General features: G+C 36.9%; 1 protein-coding gene across 1 annotated transcript in view; it reads right to left on the reverse strand.

Annotated features, from left to right (window-relative positions):
• TFAP2D (transcription factor AP-2 delta) overlaps positions 1-25,296 on the reverse strand; it is a 61,094-nt gene that overhangs the window by 13,104 nt on the left and 22,694 nt on the right. The window contains exons 6-7 of the mRNA XM_005696406.1: positions 13,386-13,527; positions 8,694-8,807 (exon numbers count right to left, since the gene is read on the reverse strand). Coding sequence (XP_005696463.1) covers positions 8,694-8,807; positions 13,386-13,527 — 256 coding nt within the window. The remainder of the gene's footprint in view (positions 1-8,693; positions 8,808-13,385; positions 13,528-25,296) is intronic.

Raw genomic sequence — 25,296 nt, forward strand, 5'->3', positions numbered from 1 at the left:
CTTTGCACCCAGAGCTGCTTGATGACATCTATCCTTTGTAGCCTAACTGGCAGAGGAAGCAGAGAAAAAGGGAATTGGCTGATTGTGCTTATTGTCTACATAAATTATATTATCCCATAGGCCCAAGGGCTTTTAAAATGGAGGTTGATTGAGGTGCATAATTAAGGTGTATGGTTCTCTGGTAGTGAGGAATCCTTATAGTCCACTCATTAGCGAGGCCTGTCAGCACTCACAAATGTTCTGTGGTTCCTTTGGGTGCTGGTTCTCAACCCTGGATACATGCAAAAATCACCCAGGGACCTTATTTTAAAAATGCCAGTGGTCTGGATGGGAGGGGAGTTTAGGGGGAAAATGGATACATGTATGTGTATGTTCATTGCTGTTCACCTGAAACTATCACAACACTAGTCTCCTATATGCAGAACCTAAAACTCCACTAAAGTGTTATCAAATGACCTGCAATAGATGCTTGTATGTTCGGATCTCTTGCAGCATTTGGTTTGGGGCCATGCACCTTGGGAAGCGGGCTTCCCTGGTGGCTGAGTCAGTAAAGAATCTGCCTGCAATGAAGGAGACCTGGTTCGATCCTTGGGTCAGGAAGGTCTCTTGGAGGAGGAAATGGCAATCCACTCTAGTATGATTGCTTGGGAATTCCCATGGACAGAGGAGCCTGGCAGGCTACAGTCCATGGGGTTGCAAGAGTTGGACATGACTGAGTGACTAAACCACCACCACATTATGAAGTATAATAAATGTTGGCAACTGATTTACACTTTAATTTCCTGCTTAACATTAAATGAAGGTAAGTAATTTAATGTAGATTCACACAAGAAAGGCATCGTGGTTTCACTTGTCTGCTAAGGAAAACAGTTCTCTGTTTTTATTTTTTAGTCTATATTTCTTTCTATTGAAAGTTTTACTTCAAGGGAAATGGGTTTTTTTCTCTTATGTAAACACAGACTATCTTTTTTAACTTAAGTAATGAATAAGACTTGACCAATTACAGGTATGTTTTTCTTTGCAGTTGTGAGTGTAAGTACATTTTTTGACTCTAAGTTTTAAAGTTTAATTTCAACCTTACAAAAAAGAGTTTAAGTTTTCAAAGCATAAGATTTTTTTTCCTTCACAATTCAGGCCTATTATTTCCAATATTCTTAAATAAAATGGTCTTCAAAGTTGCTTGAACTGGCAAAACATCCTCAAGGAGGCCTAATGATTGTATTTCTTAAATCCAAGCTTAGTCATGTAATTTATTTTATGATGTTTTTCTTTGTGGATGGGAGGTTGGAGATTTAATTGAAATTTAAATAGAAATTACTTCTCCTCTGCCATTAAAAATGCTTTCACAAGATTAATAAAATAGCCCCTCCTGATTACCTTCCCCACCATTTTTCCATCTTGAGAAAATTTAAAAAATAAAAGCAAACAACAAAAACAGTATATATCTTAGGCTCCTTGGAGAGGAAGACCAAACGTGCTCACATTTAGTAGAGACACATATCCTATCTTCCACATGTCGCTAAGCCAGAGCACTCAGAAAACACTAGTCAAGTTGACTGGAGTGCATGTTATGTGTGGAACACAAAGGAAAGGAAGATGAATAGCCCAGAAAGAGAAAACTCAGAGAGACATGAGAGCTGCCTTTAAAAATTGGAAGGGAAACAGGATTAAACTGACTCTGTAGGGCCCCCAAGGAGTGGGATGTTAGGAAGATAGATGTTGCCTCAGTGGAAGGAAGGCATTTCTAATAGAGCTGTCAGAGCTAGAAGGGATGCTGAGGCAAGAAAAGAACCACCTATCAAGGGAAGGTTTTCAGCCTGGGATGGGTGACAACTTGACAGGGATGTTGGAGGGACGATCCAAATGTTGAAGGAGAGTGGGCAACTTGAGGGGCCTTCCAACACTGAGAATCAATGATGAAAATTTAATCATCAGCAAACACAGATATCTAGGAAGCCTAGGCATTTCTTATTTCCAAGTGTTACGGGACTTCTATTTCTAAGCAGATGTGATGTCAGTACACTTTGTGACTCAAACAGAAGAATTTAAGTACATTGATCATTTCACTTCCCCAGCCCATGGTTCAGTTAAAATACTATGGCCCTGGGAAGGAACCAAGGGAGAATACATACAAGACCTAACAGAGTTAGTATCATAATTTACATTTAGCAAAATATTTATTGGGAACACACTAGTGCTAGGAGCTTCCCCAGTGGCTCAAGCAGTAAAGAATTTGCCTGCAATGCAGGAGACACGGGTTCAATCCCTGGGTCGGGAAGATCCCCTAGAGAAGGAAATGGCAACCCACTCCAGTATTCTTGCCTGGAGAATCCCATGGACAGAGGAGCCTGGCGGGCTACAGTCCATAGGGTTGCAAAAGATTTGGACACAACAGAGCATGCACACACATTCATTCATTTACTAGCGCTAAGTACTGCGGGGTCGCAAAGAGTCGGACATGACTGAGCGACTGAACTGAACTGAAAGAGGAAATCCTTCAAGTACCTGCTGTATAGCACGGGAACTATAGTCAATATTTTGGAATAACTTATAAGGGAAAAGAATCTGAAAAAGGACATATATGTATGTATCACTGAATCACTGTGCTGAACACCTGAAACTAACATGATTGTAACTCAACTGCACTTCAACTATAAAAGTATTTACAGTAAAAAAAAAAGAGAAGAAACCCTTTCTGAATTACCCCAGGGAACTACCTGCACTCTGCTTAACCCTCTATTATAAGCTCCCTCTCTCTTGTATTTTATATCTTAGTATGTCATTGTCTTCCACATTAGAAGTTCTTAAAGATGGGACAATTCTTTAGCCATCTTTGTGCCACCTGCCATCAGCAAGGGAAAATACAAGAAAAAATAAAATAGGCTCCCAAGATGGGCGTTGAGAAAGAAAGCGTCCTTGTTTTTCCGATAGGCTGTTTCCTCTAAACTAAGTATTAGAAAGGGCTTCCCTGGTGGCTCAGTCAGTAAAGAGTCTGCCAGCAATGTGGGGGACCTGGGTTCGATCCCTGGGTCGGGAAGATCCCCTGGAGAAGGAAATGGCAACCCACTCCAGTACTCTTCCCTGGAGAATCCCGTTAGAAACAGCCTAACTTCCTCCCTTTAAGTTGTTTGCTGTGCTTTCACTTGACTTCACATTCAAGGATATTATGAGAACATAAGAACAAAGAAGGGCAAAGCTGTTAATTTCTTGACCTCTCCAAGAAGGGAATCCTTCCCATTTCAGAAAATCAGGGTTTTGGTTTCTATCTGAATGGTGTCTGTAGGGGCGTCTGCAGATGTTTATCAATCATCTTCCCCTTTCCCATAGGTGTTGTGGTGTCTATGTTCTCTAAAGCAATATACACTTTGGATGGCACTCAGTAAATTACAAATAACGAATAAACCTGCCTCCTGTCACTTTGATAGAAACAAGCAGCATTCCAGGCTGTGAGTCAATCAGCAGAAGGGTCACTGCTCTGCCCACAGTTTCCCAGAGCACTCTGATATGTCAGCTACCAGAGAAAACTAGAGGTAGTTATTTGGGCTTCACAAGGCCAGTTCATTTCCTAGCTCTACCTGGACATAGACAGTCTGTTGAAAGTAAGCCAGAGTTCTCCAGATATCAAAGCAGCCACCCTGGAAGGTGTAATTCAAGGAGTTCGCACTGGGAAGGAGATTTTGATCAAATAAAACAGAGCAGCACAACTTGATGCTACTAGTTAGAGTTGTCTCTACGCCTGTCTGATTACACTGCCTCTTTACTTCTTTCCCAGCCAGCACTCAGCAAAAACAGTGGAAATCAGTCTCTCCCAATGGACTGCTTTCAATGTCAGATGTAATATACTTCCTTTCTAAGTCATTTTTCTCTTGAGCTGATGCTTCTGTCAAAATTAAAGTTACCACTATCAGGAAATTATGAAATAGATACCCTCTACGCTAACACATTGCTACCCAGATTATTAGCAAGATAATAGATGTAGAATTCCTTTAATTCACTAGAGTACAAGACAGAACTTTACATAATTCTCAGTCACTTTAAAAATGAATTAGAATTATTTTTTCTTCTAATGGAAAAAAAGCTAATAGCCTAGGAATATCCTAGGACTGTGGTTCTTTCAAGCTGTCTAACTATGAAAATCAACTTCAGATTTTGCAAATTATACAGATGCCTGACTCCAATCTGAGACTGACCTATTAAATCAGATCTTTAAGAATGTACATCAGGTTTCAAGATTTTTAAAAAGCTTTAAGAGAAATTCCACTATGAAGCCACATTTAAGAGCTACATTTTTAAAGTGTAGAGTCTTTTTCCAAGGTCAGGCAACAAGCTGGACTTTATAGTCCTATTAAAATATTTTACTGAGGCTACTTTTAATAAATGCATAGCAAAAAACAAAAAACACACATTTAAATTCAGTTTACAGCAGGAAACTTAAATTTGGATTTTAATTGGAAATCTCAACCATGTTGAAACACTTTGTTTAAAAGAAAATTCTTTAAGACATGCAAAAAAGTGAAGTTGGACACATCTTATACTATATACAAAAATTAACTCAAAATGGATCAAAAACCTAAACATAAGGCCTAAAACTATAAAACTCTTAGAAGAAAACCTACTAGGGGGAAAGCTTCATGACACTGGAAATGGCAAGGATTCCCTGGATATGACACAAAAATCAGGCAATGAAAGTAAAAATAGGCAAATTGAACTACATCAAAAACTTCTGTACATCAAAGAATACCAGAGAATAAAGAGGCAACCTACAGAGTGGGAGAAAATACAAATCATATGTCTAATACGGGGTTTATATACAGATTTATAAAGAATGACAATGAAACAACACAAAGCAATCATATTTACAAATGGCAAAGGATGTGATATAAATATCTTTCCAAAGATATCACAGAACTAGCCAACAAGCATATTAAAAGATGCTTAACATCATAATCATTAAGGAAATACAAATCAAAACTTCAATGAAATATCACTTCACACTCATTAGGGTAACTACTACCCATCCCCCAAATCAAACCACAATGGTAAATAACAAGTAGGGGCCCTGTGCACTGTTGGTGGGAATGTAAAATGGTACATCCACATTAGAAAACAATATGACATTTTCTCAAAAATTAAAAATAGAACTACCAAATGACATGGTGATTTTACTACGGGACATATATATATATATATATATATATATATATATATATAAATTGAAAGGAGGAGCTCCAAGACATATTTGAGCATGCATGTTCGAGTAGCACTATTCACAATAGCCAATAAATGGAAAAGCCAAGTATCCACTAGGATGAATGGATAAACAAAATGTGGTTTATGCATACAGAAGAATACCATTTAGTCTTAAAGGGAAGGAAACTTAACATGTGCTACAACATACACGAGCCTTGAGGACACTATGCAAAGTGAAATAAGCCAGTCACAAAAGGACAAATACTTATCAATTTACTTATACAAAGTATTTAGTCAAATTCATAGAGACAGAAAGTAGAATGGTGGTTGTCAGGGGTTGGGGGGAAGGGGAAATTTGTTGTTTAATGATTATGGAGTTTCAGATTTGCAAAATGAAAAAGTCTTGGAGATTGTTTGCCTAAAAATGTGACTATACTGAACACTACTGAATTAGAAATCATTAAGATGGTAAATTTTGTGTTTTTTTTTTTAAACCGCATTTTAAAAAATGATATAATTTAGGAAATTTGCTGTAGGGTAAATTTTGGTTAAGTGATTCCTAGTGTCATACTATCTGCCATTATGAAATCCAGAAGATTTCATCTAAGTAAATAATCTGGGATGTAGTTAAAGCAAAATAAATGGAAAAATCTGACAAATATTAAAAAAGTATAGTAAATGAGAGTTAAAACTTTGTGATGGCAAACTACTCAGCATATAAATAACAACACCAAAATTTTACAGGTGATACTTTTATAAGTAGATATACCAGGTAATGTTGAATGTTTTAAGATATGGTTATACATTTCAAATTGCTGTGATCGAGAATCTGCAGCCATACATCCTCTGGAGAGTTTTATACCCAAAATGTAATCTCTCCCTTTTTCTTTAAACTGAGAATAAGGAGAGGGTAATTTACCATACATTTAGCTCTTCTCCAGGAAACATCAGATTAGTTTCTCTGGGTAATTCTAGACTAGATTGTTACCATATTCTGCATGGGTAGGAACCAAACAGCATATAAAACACACTAGAAAACATTCAGCCCAAGTGTAGCAATGAACATTTTCTCTAAAGAGTCCTGAGACATTAAGCTGGCAGTGACTAAAAATTATTAACAAATCAGCAGATTGTGCCTACGTTAAGCAAACAAATGGTTGCTGATATTCAATTTACACATTGATGTATAGTCTGTTTTGAGCCTGATAAAGAACAGACCACTGTCCAATAAAAGCTGCAACATCTGTGATTGGAAATGACATAGCGCTCCAGTTCTCTGTATTTGAACAGTGAATTCCTTCTTAAATTCGTAACTCAACAAATCTCCTTAAATCCAGAATTAAACTTGTATAAAAATTATTAAGTTTTTGATTGAACTTCTGTTGAAATTATCTTTTTAGTATGTACACAAATAAACATATGGAAACTATTTGTACAGATATGAGAGCAGAAACCTTTAAACTTGGATCAGTGGTGCAGTAAACAGTGTATTATTTATCAAATGCTTATGCTATGTTCATTTTCTCATTTTAGCCCACTGCCAGTATATAATGGAGAGGTTCTTATTCCATCTAAAGCTAGAGAAAGATAAGCTTGAGAAGAATACATACATTACCCCGGATAACCCAGATCAAATGTACTAGGGGTCTGGATTTGAAGACAAGTTCTCTTGACTCCAAAACCTTTTGCTCTTACCTCTGGGCACTATACTTTATCCAGTTTTGGCACATTCACCTCCATTAATCCAACTGAATGGTAGGAGAAAAGTCCTGGGAACATATACTACATTCGATGCATTTTTAGAAGATAAATTCTAAGTTACAGAATTTAGAAGATAAATTCTGTTACATCTTGAGGAGCATTGTGATGCATGAAAACTTAAATATTCTTTTTTGACAATCTCTAAATTGCTATGGTTTTCCCAGTGGTCATGTATGGATGTGAAAGTTGGAGTGTGAAAAAAGCTGAGTGCCAAAGAATTAATGCTTTTGAACTGTAGTGTTGGAGAAGACTCTTGAGAGTCCCTTGGACTGCAAGGAGATCCAACCAGTCCATTCTAAAGGAGATCAGTCCTGGGTGTTCTTTGGAAGGACTGATGCTAAAGCTGAAACTCCAGTACTTTGGCCACCTTATGCAAAGAGTTGACTCATTGGAAAAGACCCTGATGCTGGGAGGGATTGGAGGCAGGAGGAGAAGGGGACGAAAGAGGATGAGATGGCTGGATGGCATCACTGACTCAATGGACATGAGTTTGGGTGAACTCCGGGAGTTGGTGATGGACAGGGAGGCCTCGCGTGCTGCAATTCATGGGGTCGCAAAGAGTCAGACACAACTGAGTAACTGAACTGAACTGAACTGAACTGAAGTTGCATATAAAATTCCAATTTACTTAAATACCCACTACTTTATATTATGAAATATCCTCTTCAAAGGCATTATAGTCATCGAGAGGTATAAAAAACTTATTAAAGTTTAATGTATGTTAGTCTTTCCTTAGCATTGTTTTTTTAAAAAACTAAATGATAGTAATAAAAAAAGAGGATAAATATTTTAATTGGTGAGAAATACCATGTTGACATTAGAATTCTAGAGTTTTACAATCGGAAGTCACCTGAAAAATTATCACAATCTTTTTCACATTGCATTCAGGGTATAAATTAATCAGGAAAAATAGTCTATTCTCTTCCAAAGTATCTCAGACAATTAAGGATATGCTTTCAATAATCCTGGGTTCTTTAAAAGTATCCTGGGTTCTTTAAAATATGTTTTTGTGGTCTAACTTAAGAACCATTAACTGAGGTGTACAATTTCTAACTGCAGAGAAATCATTAACATAGTCCTGGAAAAAATCAGTCTATGATAGCCTACTAATTTCATCTGTCCATTCAACAATTTATCTAATCAAGAAAAAGAACTGCTTAAAGGATTTCAGTATCCTAATCTGAAAGTGTTATTGTTTGAAATAACAGTGCTCACTCTCAAAGTCACAAACTCTTGGAAATCACAAAAAAATATAAATTTTCTGATCTAAAGTGCTTTGTGCTTTATTTACCTTTACAATTTGATCTCAGATGCTTGGAATTTCAAAAAAATCAGGCAACATCATATAAATATATATGTTATCTCTAAATGGAACTGTGGCAGGAGTACAAACATGCCTAGGTTAGTAAAGACTGTTTTCACAATTGAAAAGAGAGTCAACAGAGGGGAGAATGGGGGGAAGGGATGGTTAGGAAATTTGGGATGGACATGTACACACTGCTATATTTAAAATGGATAACCAACAGGACCTGCTGTATAGCACATAGAACTCTGCTCAATGTTATGCAGCAGCTTGGATGAGAGGGGAGTTTAAGGGAGAATAGATACAGTATACACATGGCTGAGTCCCTTCACTGCACACCTGAAACTATCCCAACATTATTAATCAGCTATCCCCCAATATAAAACAAAACATTTTTTTTAAAAAGGAGAATCCAACCAAATTGGAAAACCAGTCTTACCTGAAATGTGTTAAGTGTCTCTGAATGTCAAGGTCTAGAATTGGAGTGGGTCTGGAGGATCCCAGCGGTGATCTATCTTGGCTCAAGAGGTCTTGAAATTCTTTACAAATTTGTCTAAAATGAAAGACTCAAAATTAAGGTTGAACTCTTTAAACAGGGTTTTAATTTCATTGCATGATATCTTTCCAAAAGTTTGTTTTTTCTTTTAAAAGAAGGCTTGATAAAATTTCAAAAACAACCTCTGAAGTTCCATCTACAACATACAGGTGAGGAGGGATGAACTGACAGAATAACACTGAAACATATACATTAACATATTTTAAATAGACAGCCAGTTGGAATTTGCTATAATGATGCAGGGATTTCAAACCCAGCACTCTATAACAACCTAGAGGGGTGGGATGGGGTGGGAGGTGAGAAGGAGGTTCAAGAGGGAGGGGACACATGCATGCATATGGCTGATTCATCTTAATGTTTGGCAGAAAATAACATAATATTGTAAAGCAATTATTCTCTTATTAAATACAAATTTATAAAAAAATATACAGATGAGGCTCACAATGGCAACTATGTCTCAAGAACTATAAGATGATCATTTAAATATATTAAAAAATTTAAATGAAGGTTAAAACATTGCTTTAGTTGTTATATTAGGATATTTGAATATTTTTGATAATTGAATAAACTAATTTATAAGTTGGCAAATCAACTGCCTTACTGTTTAAACAATAGAACAAGTTACAATAAAGTTAAAGCTGAGGAAGAAATGAGGAAAAAGCAAGTATGGAAAAATTTAGCTTATGCTAAGCAATTCAGGTACATCATGAAGCTGTATCCGGAGAAGTTTCAGAATTTCAACCTTGATGTTTGATTCTTCTTCTTAACTCACTGACTTAGGAGAGCCTCCAGACTTAAAAACAGATGACAACTTTGTAGATTTCCTTTAGGCAATTATTATATCTTATTATGACAGTTACTGAATTATTATTTTTATGCTTGATTTCATTCTTATTTAAATTGTTATTTACGAAGCTACAGTAAGAAATATTCTTATTTTTTTAAGCAAAATGTCACATTATGAATTATGTAATATACAAGATGATCTTTGATGAATCATAAATTCTAACTTTATCACTTACGTCATTGTCCTTAAGGACATAATTTTTTAGCTGATGTCTGAATTTAAAGTTCTGTTTTTCCTTTTGACTATCAATGTTAGGCTATCGATTAAAACTCCCTAACTATTCTGCTTTACCCTAACACAGATTAGTGTTAATCATACTGAATTCTAAATTCAATGAAGAGGTTTATTCATGTTTTTCATAAATCAAATAAATGTTTTGTCAGGTACATTTTTTGATTCCCAAAACTGTCTAACTCATTTCTATTCCTCGCTTTAAATAATTGTCTAATTAATCAAAATATTTGGTTAATCAACAAAGCCCTGGGAACTATGAGGAGTTAGAAGGCTAATGGCTTTTAACAAGCCCTTCGTACAATTGTAAATTTGGCAATATAATGAAACAGAACAGAATCTGTTATTCATAGAGGTAAAAAAAAATACGCAACCCAATGTGCCAAGGCAGATCAGTAATTGGGTGTCTCATGTAAAGAATTCTGAATTTTGTATATATTTTGGATACAGTTGTCACAGTCTTGTGAACAAAGGTGAACTAATCAGAATATAATGAATATCCATATAGACTACTTCATTTCAACTTTGAATATTTTATTTGAAAACAGCCAGTGCTTTACTACTGGAAAAATTAGAAACTACTCATAACACATGTTGGATGCACTAATATGTTGCAGAAAGGCCTTAATTACAAAACTCTCCTTACTTCATCTACTTATATTAATGACTACTTGTATTTAGTACATTTGCTATGACTGCATAGTCTCTGGTTCTTCAGTTCTTCATATGGTCTAAAAAAAGATGGAATGGATATATATAACCACAAAGACAAATTATTTTGTCTGTCTCTTGATTTCTAGATGTTTATAGCCTATCTACTCTTGTATAAAATAACATAATTTGAATTAGTGAATTCAGTTCTTGCTTAACATTTAATGGTCTGCTAATGTTCAGCTATGGGAGAGGGATCAAAGAGAATTACATGTTCTTGAAATATTTTTTGAAATCAAAGTTCAAAATATCACCTAAAATAATATATCCTACTTAGATCCCAGGTAACAGGGAAATCCCATGGACAGAGGAGCCTGGTAGGCTGCAATCCATGGGGTCGCTAAGAGTCGGGCACGACTGAGCGACTTCACTTTGACTTTTCACTTTCATGCATTGGAGAAGGAAATGGCAACCCACTCCAGTATTCTTGCCTAGAGAACCCCAGGGACGGGGGAGCCTGGTGGGCTGCCGTCTATGGGGTCGCACAGAGTCAGACATGACTGAAGCGACTTAGCAGCAGCAGCAACAGGGAAATACTACTCCTTATTGAGTCCACTACTATGAAACAGATGTCTCTGTATAACTTTGACAAATATGAAAGCACTGATGCTTCCCTTACGTCTCCTAACTTCTTCGAATGTTTACTTCTATGAAAACAAAATCTCAGCATCCATTTGAATGCACTGGCTTCCAAACACTAAAATAGAGTGATGGGAATTCTTAAGAAAATGGGAATTTGTGTTTGGAATGGCAATGGTAGCATTGCTGTGGATGGTAGGGGTGGAAAGTTATAGACATTTCTGGAGGAAAGAGGACAAGGATTTCTCTGGATCAGGGGAGGTGAAATTCTTGGAATATGCATGATACAACCATCATCAAGTGATTTTGAGGTATAAAATATGATGGTGTTTTATTTTGGGTAATTAGTATTGGGGGATAATAGTATCATTCAGAGGTATCAAATGGCTATATATATTAGGAAATCTGTAAAATCCTGCCAGTTACAATGCTTTGGGAACACCTAGAAGATAGGACCTAACTTCTAGCACTATATGTTTCTTTTAATCTGTAACAAATATTTATAGTCTCCTGAGATTATATTAAGGATAGAAATGAACAAATGACATGTGTTGGGTTGGCCACAAAGTTCATTCAGGTTTTTTGGTAGCAACGTTCAGTTCCTTCTGGAAAACCTGAAATATGGTAGATAAAGACCCCTCTGAGTCCAAAACTGTTGGGAGAGGGAAAGTAGAAACAAAGCAGAAGTGAAGATGCCCAGGGAGATAACAGCACAGAAAAATCTAGGTTTAGGTCTTTTCACTAATAAGTATTCAGGAACTTCCCCACCACAAAGCTCATCTCAAAATTTTAAGTCCAAATGCTATATCCCTCACAACATTCTTTCTCTAACTCTTGGTCTTCAATCTCTTTCTGCTATTGGTTTCCTCTTTATCTCCTTGTTTTGTCTTTTCTTTTGCCCTACCTTATGTTTCCCTTCTCTTTGGGGGCAAGATGAGAGAGCTATCTAGTACTCTCAGAACAGCAATGAGTAAATATATCTGAAACCCAAGCAGTGACAGCCATGAGCAGCACAAATACCAAATGAGGGGGTTGCATTCTTGAGCAAGCCTGTTGGGCATCCCATATAAAGCCTTACATTTTAAAAAAGACCTATCTTTCATTGGATGGGGTAGAAGGAGGAATATTTAGTTTTTGTTTTATGCATTTTGAGACCATTTACATTTTAGCCAACATATCATAAGGTCATTTTTTGAAGCAATGTTTCCAACACTATCTACCATATACTCTCTCTTTAGAAGTTTCCCCTAAATAAGAAACTAATTTATAAATGATAAGTTAATCAGCTGGAACTATTAGTTCTAAAATCTGAACATAGAGTTAGGAAATTAAACAAGACTATTAAGACTCTTTATGTAGCAATAACTTATTTTAGTAAAGAGAAGAGAGCAAGAATTAGCTACCACTTGAAAGATTTTGGTCTAAAAATCTGAATGTGACTTGAGCAGTACTTAAGTACTTAAGCAGTACTTCTACTGGGTTTTCACACAGTAAATGGTAGTTCTTCCTTTAATTATCAAAAAGCTTTCAAGTTTGAGGGCATATGGAATCATCTTATGCAAGCGTCCTCCTTTCTGCATCATTTCTCTCATTATCTTAATTCATATTTTAATTGAGCTTTTTACAATTTGCAGAAGTTCTCATACATTCTATCTTTTTTTTTTTTTTTTACAATATCACACGAAAGCTGGGACAGTACAGGGATCATTTGCTTAATCATATACAGGAAAAAAATGAGGGCACTGACGTCGATCCTAGATCCCAGAGGTCTCCCTGTTACCTCTCACATATCTGGGTCCTCAATTTTTGTCACACTCCCTGAACACTTCTAGTGTTTCAGATCTTTATCCCCATTTACTATGGCACAGTGAGTGGCTTAGACCAAATTACATATTTAGTACCAACTAACTGGCATATCTGCCTGGAACTTACATCTTCTAAACACACTTTTCTCCTAAGAGTTCCTGTTATTCTGAAGAGGTTTTCTATGAACTTTCATCAGGGTCAATGGTAGCTCTATCACTAATACAACTGGCAAATCTTGCTACGGGTACCATGTTGAGGAGGTCCTTGTTTAATACATCTAACTGCCGGTGTGGGAGACCCTCTCGTTTTAGAGAATGGGTGTTTTCTAGACTGTCTTCCCTCATTCAAAGAAAATGAAAAAACAGGATGAAGGCACACAGAGGCTTCCCCATTCTGCTTACTTGGTGGCTAGGATCATCTTTTTTCTTGCTGTCTGTTCTTTCTGTTCCATATGTTGTCTGGCAAGATGTTCTCCTACTGCTTTGGCTGGAAACTCTGTTTCACAAGTGTAGCCAAAATCTCGAGCCAAGTGTAACGCCTCCCCTGTTGGCAGACAGTAAAAGTCAGTTTCTCACTGATGTCCACACTCAACGAGAAGGAACACCTTCTTTTTCCTCAAGCCTCATTCCTGGCTGGGGGGGTCAAATGGATTATTTTTCCCATTCACTGTAAACAGTCCAAGAGGAAAGGAGCTTCTGGGGGGTCGGTGAAGAAACAGAAACAGAAGCTACTTACCAGGCAGGGGTATGTGGAAAACTGTAGGAGGAAAACCGGAACCACAGTCAAGCAGTTCTGACTCCCCGTAAGGCTCTGACCATTAGACCAGACAGACATTAGAGATCCTACATCTTAATGCCCTGGGCAAAAAGCTCTATGGGCATGTCATTTTGTTGCTGCTCAACCTATAACTTATTTCAATGTAACTGAAATATTCAGATATCTTTTCCATGATATCTTCCCTTGTGGCTTCCATAATAGCTTCCTTGTGGCTCAGCTGGTAAAGAATCCGCCTGCAATGCAGGGGACCTGGGTTTGATCCCTGGGTTGGGAAGATCCCCTAGAGAAGGGAAAGGCTGCCCACTCCAGTATTCTGGCCTGGAGAATTCCATGGACTTCCATGGGGTCCATGGGGTCCATGGGGTCGCAAAAGAGTTAGACACGATTCAGCAACTTTCACTTTCACTTCACTGCCTTTTCCATGAGACCTATGAAAACATCGACAAACGGTCCACATAATTTTTCAAAGAATTTGGAACTTTGGAAAGGCAAATAATCGAATTATGTCAGTTTCATAACATTATGTTGCTAAAGAAAGCATACTGCATACTTAGAGTACTAGCATTGTCAGGCTTTATGGTGAGCCTCAGTACCTTTTAGCACTATGTACAGTGCTTCTTCAGTGCATTATTAAAAATAATAATATTTTTAAGTATAGTATAATGATTAATAATGTTTGTTCTTTCATATAATCTGAACCCTGAGCAAACTTTTAAGACAAACAGTAAAATGACTTATCGGCAAAGTAAGATTTGGCCACGGATGTCAGTTTGGAAAACAACAGTATTTTAAAAACTCAATCAAGCCAATTCTTAGCTGACCATTAAAACTTTAAAAAAGCAAGGTCTTGCTACATATGTACTAAGCACCTCTTTTGCTCAAGGTGCAGTGCTAGGTATGAGTAGAGGGGGTATAAAAGAACACCAAAGATCGTCCCTGTTTCTAGGAAGATGACAATCATATCAATAATAGTAGTCACAGCAACAATAAACCCGGAAAACACCTTAGTAGCACTCATAAATTATATTGCATCTATATAAGCATTATCTCTAATCTGTACATGTTCATTAATATTATACTAATATTATATATAATGAATGTTATCATATTGTATTACAAGTATCAAGTGACTATTAGAGATAAAAGATTTTCAGAGGAGGAGAGGTGGTACTCATGGAAAGGTGACCAAACAGTCAATCAAATTTTGCCATGAAGAAATTAAAAAATAGTCAGCTTTGATGTGTCAAACCTCATGATACTTGTTTGGTGATTGGCCAAAGCAATGTATTTGATTCTGTTTTATATTCATAGAATAAATAGTAGTTAATAAATAAATCAATACCAGGAAGAAATAAAAATGATTAATATTACTACAGAGAAGGAGGAAAAGTTTATAGATACATACACATAATAGGCTAACTAATTTCAATGAAACATCCCTTAGTAAAGATACTATTTTTTTTCCTCTAGAAAAGAAGAGAAATATTAATCTTTCATATTGGGAAGCTCATATTTATAAAAATGACCCCAAAATTATCAACAACAGAAAACAAGAAAACATTTTAGGATAGTATAGAGCTGAAAAAATATAATCCTGAGAGTACTTTTCTCTTAAATTTTTCTTAGATACATTTTTTTCCCCTTAGGATCTTTAGTTGTAAAAAATGTAAATAATAATGTTCAATATTTGTTTGTGGGATTTTTTTCCTTAAAAGCTTCTATCTCAAAGGTTTCTCCTTATCTGTCTTAAGGAGAAGAAGGAACAAGACGAAGGGTTCTTTAATGATGGTTTAGTTATATGATTTACGCCCATAGAGCTAATGGAAATTGGTAGGGTTCCTGCTCTTGTTTATTTCAGAGAAAGGAACACTTAGCCTATGGACAGCTCCACTGTCACTAGGCAGATATTAGTTAATACCCTGATTTGAAGTTTCAATGTGTACAAATATTAACCATACATGCTACTATGAGACAAGAATGTTGCAATTCACCCTTTTCATTCATTCCCTGAGTCTTCAACAATTTTTTTCATTCCCCAAACCTGAAAAGCCCTGTTGGCCTTGGAAGAGTCTAATTTAATATAAAAATATGATAATGTGGTGAAATGCTAGATCAGATAATGCTTTGTGAATGATCCAGTCATAATTTTCCCCTTAGTCTGTTTCAAAGCAGCAGCAGGTCTTAAGTTAAGACTTTTATATTCATGTGGTATAAAACATCATTTTTCCTCTATTCAAAATAGAAAAATGGCAAAATGGATAAAAAAAGGTCTCTATATTGACTAGTCTGGGTAGTGCTAATTATTGGAGGGTCACACTTTTGGATAAAGCTGCAAGGTATGAGTAATATTTTAAAAGTGCTTATCACAGGAGTTGATCACCCTAACCAATTAGGAAAGAAAATGTGTGCTTATTTGACAGAAGAAAAGGCACAAACGTTTTTTGTTTTGTTTTGTTTTGTTTTTTTAAGGCACATTGTAGGGATGTCCCTGGAGGTCCAGTGGTTAAGACCTTGTTTTCCAATGCAAGGGGTGCAAGTTCGATCCCTGGTGGGGGAGCTAGGATCCCACATGCCTTGTGACCAAAAAACCAAACATAAAAGGAGCAATATTGTAACAAATTCAATAAAGACTTTAAAAATGGCCCACATTTTAAAAAAATCTTTTAAAAAAAGGACATTGTAATGCCACGTAGGATGATGACTTTTCCTAAGAAAATGACAGATGAGAGATAATTCAAGAAATTTCAAATGTGAGGTAAAAAATCTTAAAGCTTGACCCAGCAAAGAATGGCTATAGCATCTGATCAGAGAACAAACTCATGCGACCTTAGGACTCAGAAGTATTTTGCAACTAACACAAACACCTTTCACAACTTCATCCTTGTAGAGCAAGTCGAGTTATATAAATTGATATGTCTTCATATTGCAGTATTCACACAGAAACTGATATTTAAATAAAAATTTAAGAGACTATTACAGATACACACAAACATATATATACACATGGATATATGTACAATACATTGTTCATTGTTTTCCTCTACTCTTTGTGCAATAGGAGGAGGCGTGAAACACTGCCTACAGGGGAATGGCAGCATGACTCTTAAATTTTGTGCTAAAACCTTTTTCTTGAGGATCTGGGTCATTCTATGCAAAGCTCTCACTGGGCAGAAGTTTTAAAAACAGTTTGGACGGAACAGGTGCTATTTACATTTGCACTGACAGCCAGATCCTTTCTTCCCTTAGCTCTGTTTACTGCTTTTTCCTGCTTGGGAGGTAGCATTGTTACTGGGTGTAGAACGACGCTACATCAGAAGAAGTGGTAAGTGAAGACACTGATGTGTAGTAGTTAAAATGTGTAGACTGTGCCACAAAGCTTTGGGTGTGAAAACCCAAGAATGAATGACTAAATGGGTCCGTGAATTGAAAGGCACATGATATTCAGGAACAATGACAAATCTATAGTTCAATCCTGTACCACAGGCATCATCGAGTCAACAGGTTTAAGAAAAATGAAATATGGGGAGCAGAAAAGCTTGTGAATAAGACATTAGGGGATTCAACTGATTGGTAACAATAAAGATCTACAAGCTTCTCTGTCTCTGTGGGGGGACGAAGTACCCATGTGAACAAGTAGGTGCAGTAACCTGGGGTGGCAGAGTGATCCCTGAAGGGTTATATCCCATACAGCAAACATGGCTGCTTTGCCTCATTTCTGTGCATGACGAGATAGGCTGCCCCATGGTGGCTGTTTTCCAAAGTGGATTTAATCTCTTCCTTTATTTCAATGCATTGTGGCACCTGATAAACCAGTACTAACCCACCCCCACTTTTTTACACCACCGAAGCAACACAGTAACTTTGGCAAATACGTCCATTGTTATTTCATGCCATTGCAAGAATTACTATTTTAGAAGTAGGTTACATGGGGATAGTAAGAGAGCTTAGAGTACTCTCAGTGCAAGGCTTTAGGCTCTCTAGGCCAAGGAGTGCCATCCTCTCCTTCCAAAAAAGGGGAAACCACTCAGGGTTTTCAATTTTTCAGCAGGAACAGCAGCAGTTGACGACCCATGTTGAGGACCTCTTTCCAAAAGCTGGTACAAGCAAAGTTACAGAATATGGGAAGAACATAAAGAGAGAATTTGCTCCCTGGTTTCAGGGCATTCGTTTTTCACACTGTAAGGCAAACAAACAAACAAACTGAAGGGTAAATATTAGGAAAAATGTAAATGGCAATTATTGATGCAGCCCAGAAATGGACAGTTAATGGAAAAATGTTTTTTGAAGAAAGTGAATTGCTCATTTTCCTGACATTCTGGGTTTCCCCATTATTTTACCTGAAGTAGATCTAAATGCATCTTTTTCAAAGATTTTTAAAAGTTGGAGTATAATTGCTTTACAGTCTTGTGTCAGTTTCTCCTGTACAAGCATGAAATCAGCCATATGTGTACATATATTCTTTTCCTTCGTATCTAAATGCAGTTTTAAAATAGAAATGAACACATCTGATTTCAACATTTTATCCAGTCATTAAGGACTTTTTTCTCCCTTTAAAATTACTGTATTTTAGAGGTAAATATATTTTAGACAACTATCAATAAATATCTAAAACTAGTTTGTACTAAAGATACTTCTACGTTATTATTCACTGGATAATTCTCACCAAACGTCACTAACTACATCGCCTTAGAACCTATTCAGGTTTAACTTCTTACTGTAATACTCAATAGTATTCAATGAAAGCAATAATTCATATGTGTTAAATTCTACTCACATATCTGTGATTTCAATTTTAATTACATGTATGGAAAATACTATATTCAAATCTATCTCTGGGATTATTCAAGAAGTACCTATTGGAAAGCAAATTTGAGAATATTTTCAAATCTGGATAAGATATTATATTAAATAAGTTATCTTATAACATCAAGCTGCAGTAAATCCTAAAGCTGAAGAACAGGTTTAATGTATCAGTTATAGGCATCCAGAACGATTCTAACAGGAGTGCATTCTGTAACACTATATATCATACAACCTGGGTTATAGATAAGGGTCTTATAAGGTGGTAGTTTCTCTATTTAATGATGATTTTGTTTCAATACAAATACTTTGTTTTCAAAGTGATAGTTTTATTTCCCATTCCATGCCCTATACTTAGTACGGTATCTGATTCATAATAGGTACTTAGTAAACATTTGTTAAATGGAAAAGCTTTCCAATATTTCATTGGCAAATTATAACAACAGTCTTGAGAGGTACCCTTTACAAAGAATATAAATGAAAAATGAGAACAAAAAGAATTGCTAGAAAGAATGAAATTAAAAAAAAACACTGAGTATATCATTGTATCAGTGAAGCCATTTAATAAAATAGGTAAATTTAAAGGTAGTGTTTTTCAACCCTTGCTATTCCCACAACCGGGGAGTCTGTTTAATACGTATATATACAAGTGCGCACACACACACACACACACACACACACACATACACACTCACACATACACACATCAGGATTTCATCCTACATCATTTAATCTCTGGAGCCAGGGCATCTGCATTTTTTGAAAGCTCTTGACCTCCTCTCAAGCCAGGTTTGAGAATTACTGTCCTAAGTTGAAAGGAAAGCATTATGTGGGAAGGAACTCTACACCTTCCCCCAAACCAGGATACTGTGGCTTATGCAAAAGAAAGCAGTCACTACAGAGTTAATATTAAACTGTAAAGACCTCTGTCTATCTGGGTTCTCTGCACTCTGCCTTATTGGCTTTAACACAGAACCCACTCTAGAAACAAAAACGGCGATGTGATGGTAATGGAGACATAGCATTCTTGGGGGAAAAAAGTCATCAGTCTATTAAAAAGTACTTTTGTATAAGGAGATTTAATGTAAGACAAAACTTGCTTATCATAACAGTAGGGGAAAATGAATTATCAATAAAAGGTGTTGGGACAACTGGCTGGCCATCTGGGCCAAAAAAAGCGAATAAAATTATATCATACATCCAACAACAAAAAACCTCCAGATGGATCAAAGATTTAAAGTATAGATCCACAAAGTAATTAGAAGATAATGTAGGAGAAATATTTTATAATCTTGGAATAAAAAAAGGACTTTCAAAGTGTTATAACAAAAGCTAAAAGCTATGGAATGAAGTATGTGAGAAATATGATTATATCAATATAAAAAAGTTCTGTATGATATTGACCTGAACAAATAAGCAACCAAACAAAAAAAGTCATAACAGCAAACAGACAAACCAGAGACGGGGTGGAGAGGCTTTGCAACTCATATCAGAGACATACAACCTGTTTTCCTTGTATATAATGAACACTTACAAATGAATGAGAGAAATGTCAAAAATTACCCCCCCCAGGACAAAGTGAAGAGACAAAAAAGCTCATAAAATTCTCCTAAGAATATACTCAATCTCTTTCATAAAAGATGGAGTTTATTTTTTTTCCAATCAAATTAGCAAAGATCAAAAAATTGATAGTACCTGGTTTGGACTAGTGTATAGAGGGAAGTACTCGAGTATTGATACTTCTTACCTCCATCATTGATAAAACTGTAAATTTAAAACTACTGTAAAGAGCAATCTTCCAGTAATCTCCCAAAATTACAAATGCAAATATCTTTTGATCCTATAACACATTCTTAGGAATTCACTGACTAGATGTACTTGTATATCTGTAGAATTATTTGTATAAATGTGAGCTTGCCCATTGTGGCACTACTTGTAAGAGCCAAAGATTAAAAACTCCTATATGATATCTAGTGGAGTACTGGTTAAATAGGATGCCTTTAAACAATGGAATACTGTGAGTGTTTTAAAGAATGAACAACTTTCAAAAATTGAAATAAAAAGAACACTAAGATAAGGTGTGAAAAAATGTGTAGGACAGTATGTATAGATTGCTATACATTTCTTATTTATTAAAAAATAATTTATTTTTAATGAAGGATAATTGCTTTACAGAATTTGGTTGTTTTCTGTCAAACATCAACATGAATCAGCCATAGGTATACATATGTCCCCTCCCTGTCAAACCTCCCTCCTACATCCCTCCCCATTCCACTCCTCTAGGTTGACACAGAGCCCCTGTTTGAGTTCCCTGAGACATAGAGCAAATTCCCATTGGCTTAGACTGCTTTAATTTTTAAAATGAAAACCAAAACTATGCATACACACAATAAACACACACACACACACACACACACACACACACACACACACACACACACACATCTCTTTGGAAGAAAACAGAGAAACCAATAACATTTCTTTCTTCCAGGAGGGGAACTAAATGAAGGATACGGTGAAAAGAAGCTATTTCACTCTTTTGTAACTTTTGGGTTTTTACCCTCTATATAAATTATCTATTTAAAATTATATTAATTAAAAACAAAACTACTCTCTGACCTAGATCTTAGAAAGTTTTCATTCAAAACTCAAATATTTGTTGCAAATTAAAACCTAAAAACTTCCACTACTATTCAATGGGCATTAGATATCACTAGGAATTATACAGTTTACAGTTTTATTAGAATACCTACAAATTTTGATAAATCTTAACAATGGAAATAAGCAGAAACAGGAGTGTTTGAAAAGCACATTAGTTGGTATAAACTTTGAAAGAGAGTATAATAGAAAACAGAAATGAAAAACCTAGAAAAGTAATGAAGAGACATGCTTTCAAGGGAGCATCACGATTCATGAGAGTGAATACTAAGCTGGACCTAAGGGGTAGGGAAGGACTGAGCCAAAAAGGCTTGGATAAACTTGACTTTTTGTGCCTGAATAGGAGTAGGACTCTAAGGACCCCACAAGCACAGTCAGACACAAAGGCATGCGTGTAATAGCCTATTTCCTCTACCCCTACATGTAAACACCTTTCTCTCTGAAAATGAAAGAACCATAAGATTCAGGTCAGAGAAGTACTATTAGGAAGTAAGCAAACAATTTAAGAAGATTCCTCTGAGATTGTGTCTATTTATGGATAATACAAGACGCTGAGACCAGTCGTTGACAATTCTGATAAATATTAGTTCTCAAATATTAGACAAGGATATCGGACTGTCATCTATCACTAGTCAAAGCAGAGTCTCTCAGATAGAAACTATTCTGTGACTTAGAATACGAAATATTCAGATAAGACAATACCTATTAGTCTGAAAAAGAGCCATTTTCCAAGAAAGACCTTAAAATGACTGATAACATAGACTGCACTAGCATTTACTTATTGAGTCCAATTCCACTGGCATCTCTGAAATGCAAAACTGTGCCCGAGAAGACACGGTCAATGCCAGAGTGTGTGCAAAAGAGGATAGCAGGGTCCCCTAGTGATTGGGGTTTTCCAGCTGATCATATGACCAAAACGAGCACCAATGAGAACAGTTATAATATAACAAGGAGTCAATTTATGGTCTTTCTTTAATCATACACAGTTTTAGAAGAAAGCTAGACCTTGTTATCCCAGAGGAGGGACTAAAGTGGAAATACATCTGGAGTGGGTGGTGGAGACGTTATATCAGGATGATGGTCCTTTTAGACCTACTAACATGCTGTGAGTCTCTGGAGGTCACCCTTAAACTCCACATACCCAGAGAAATCCACTGTGGTACTTGTGTGAATATCATGGTAATATCAGCTTTGTCCTAAAGAGCAAACAATCCTGAGCATACCCTGTGAATGTATTATTACTGATACTAAAGGATTTTGGTGTTTTGAAGCCTCAAATAGTGAACAGTATCTCTTCCAAACAGCCATGGACTAATTATAGAAAAAAAAATCTGCTCCCTATTATCTCTTTTAAAGGAAAAGAATTCATTGTCAAGTTGATGGTTCTTTTTCCTGTTTTCTCAGAAATGCAGTTGTACAGACTCAAGATTAGAGACAAAAGGGAAATAGCACCAACTGATAGCACTCCTTTTTCCTACCTTTGGTTGGTTTGGCTAAAGTGGAAAGAAAATATTTTGTAAGACAGTCTAACTAACTAGATTGGCATCCTCTTGAAAGGACAAGAGATACTTTTTATAATTATTCCAGAAAAATGGAAAGAACCAAGATCTAATGTCATCCTAACTTTGAGGGATTAAGAGGCAGCAGATGGTATATCAGGACTTTAAAAAAAAAAAAAAAAAGGACAAGAAAGCTCAACAAACGTGCTCAGGATTCCTACCAACATGGATGTCCAATCCATAGTGAAAAACAGGCCAGCTTCTTTCTATTCCTTGGTTACACTGTTACACTGTTATAACTATAACTATAAATATATAGCTGAATTCAGAAGTAGTTCAGCAATGCAACAGTTCAGAATCTATATCACTAACATAAATTAAAAGCAGAGACATTACTTTGCCAACAAATGTCCATCTAGTCAAGGCTATGGTTTTTCCAGTGGTCGTGTGTGTATGTGAGAGTTGGACTGTGAGGAAGGCTGAGCACCAAAGAATTGATGTGTTTGAACTGTGGTGTTGGAGAAGACTCTTGAGAGTCCCTTGGACTGCAAGGAGATCCAACCAGTCCATTCTGAAGGAGATCAGTCCTGGGATTTCTTTGGAGGGAATGATGCTAAAGCTGAAGCTCCAGTACTTTGGCCACCTCATGCGAAGAGTTGACTCATTGGAAAAGACTCTGATGCGGGGAGGGATTGGGGGCAGGAGGAGAAGGGGACGACAGAGGATGAGATGGCTGGATGGCATCACTGACTCGGTGGACGTGAGTCTGAGTGAACTCTGGGAGTTGGTGATGGACGAGGAGGACTGGCGTGCTGCAATTCACGGGGTCGCAAAGAGTCAGACACGACTGAGTGACTGAACTGAACTGAACATAAATCTGAGTGGAAAACACATGATCATGTTGCAAACCAGACCTGGATTCTCCTCCTTGCTGTTCTCATAATCCTGTGCAAAATGGTGAATCTCACTGTACCTTCCTTAGTTTTCTCATTTGAGAATAATGATCACTAAATTTAATTGACACTGACTTTGTGCTGGGAACCCTGTGAACCACTCTACAAATATCCTGATTTCACTCCCATGACAATCTTATGAGGAGGGTACTGTTATTGGTGATGGACAGGGAAGCCGGGCATGCTGCAGTCCATGGGGTTGCAACGAGTTGGACACGACTGAGTGACTGAACTGAACTGAACTGTTATTAACACTTCTTAACACTGATGCTTAGAGAAGCTGTGTGTCTTTGCTTATAGGACACAGCTAGCAAGTGGTAAGTGGTAGAAGTGGGTTCATACAAAGTTATTTGACTCCAGAAGCACACTGTTAAGCAGAGGTACTATGACTTAGTGCCTTGGACTACTCAGTCTTCCATTTCCCTCCAGGGCTAAAGTTTTATGATTCTGAGTAAATTCTGCTATGAAGTAATACTGTTGTTTAGGGAGAGAAAAACAAGAGGACAGGTACTAATTTTTAACAACTGCCTCTGTCAAACATGGCATCAAGTGTTTAATCTAGCAAATGGATTTAATGCTACAAAAGACATACAAGGCAGATGTTATGGAAGAAAGGGGTGCTGGACCGTCCAAGGTCTGTCCTTTCTTTTACACTACAGAGTTGTTGCTAAGAAGGTTCAGGACATGACATTTTCTAGCATATCTCACACCCACCTCTGGAATTAGGTATGGTCGTGGGACTAGTTGTCATGGAACACAGACAGCAGCAATGCAGGCTACTTCCTGGCCAAGTAGGTAGGAAGCTGTGTCCTTTTACCATCCGATCTTTCTTTATTGTGAGCTGGATACACAGGGCTTCGAGAACCTAGAGGAGGGCAGAGCTAGAGGCAGAAGGATTCTGGCCCCTGAATGAGACTATGAGAGGAAGGAAGGGTCCTGAGGAGGAACACTCATGTCATCTGTGAAGACTGAGAAATAAGCTTCTATTGTGTTAGTTCAGTTCAGTTTAGTTCAGTTGCTCAGTCGTGTCCGACTCTTTGCGACCCCATGAATCGCAGCACACCAGGCCTCCCTGTCCATCACCAACTCCCGGAGTTCGCTCAGACTCGCGTCCATCGAGTCAGTGATGCCATCCAGCCATCTCATTCTCGGTCGTCCCCTTCTTCTCCTGCCCCCAATCCCTCCCAGCATCAGAGTCTTTTCCAATGAGTCAACTCTTCGCATGAGGTGGCCAAAGTACTGGAGTTTCAGCTTTAGCATCATTCCCTCCAAAGAAATCCCAGGACTGATCTCCTTCAGAATGGACTGGTTGGATCTCCTTGCAGTCCAAGGGACTCTCAAGAGTCTATTGTGTTAAGCCCCTGAAAATTTGGAAATTAACTGTTATAACAGATAGCACTACCCTAACCATTACAGATAGTATGACTTTTATCTGTATATAAGGAAAATGAAGCTTAGTCAGGTTAAGCAACTGACCCAAAGTCAGACAAAATGTCAAAAGTGATATTATGGGGGGTGTACGGGATAGGGTCTGGAAGCCTACTGATTTCTTTTTAACTAAAGAAGGAAGCAATAGCAACAAAGGTTTTAGATTTGAAAGAGCGAATAGAAATCATACACATATT

This window comes from Capra hircus, chromosome 23 (assembly GCF_001704415.2).
Source record: "Capra hircus breed San Clemente chromosome 23, ASM170441v1, whole genome shotgun sequence".
NCBI classification, from domain to species: domain Eukaryota; kingdom Metazoa; phylum Chordata; class Mammalia; order Artiodactyla; family Bovidae; genus Capra; species Capra hircus.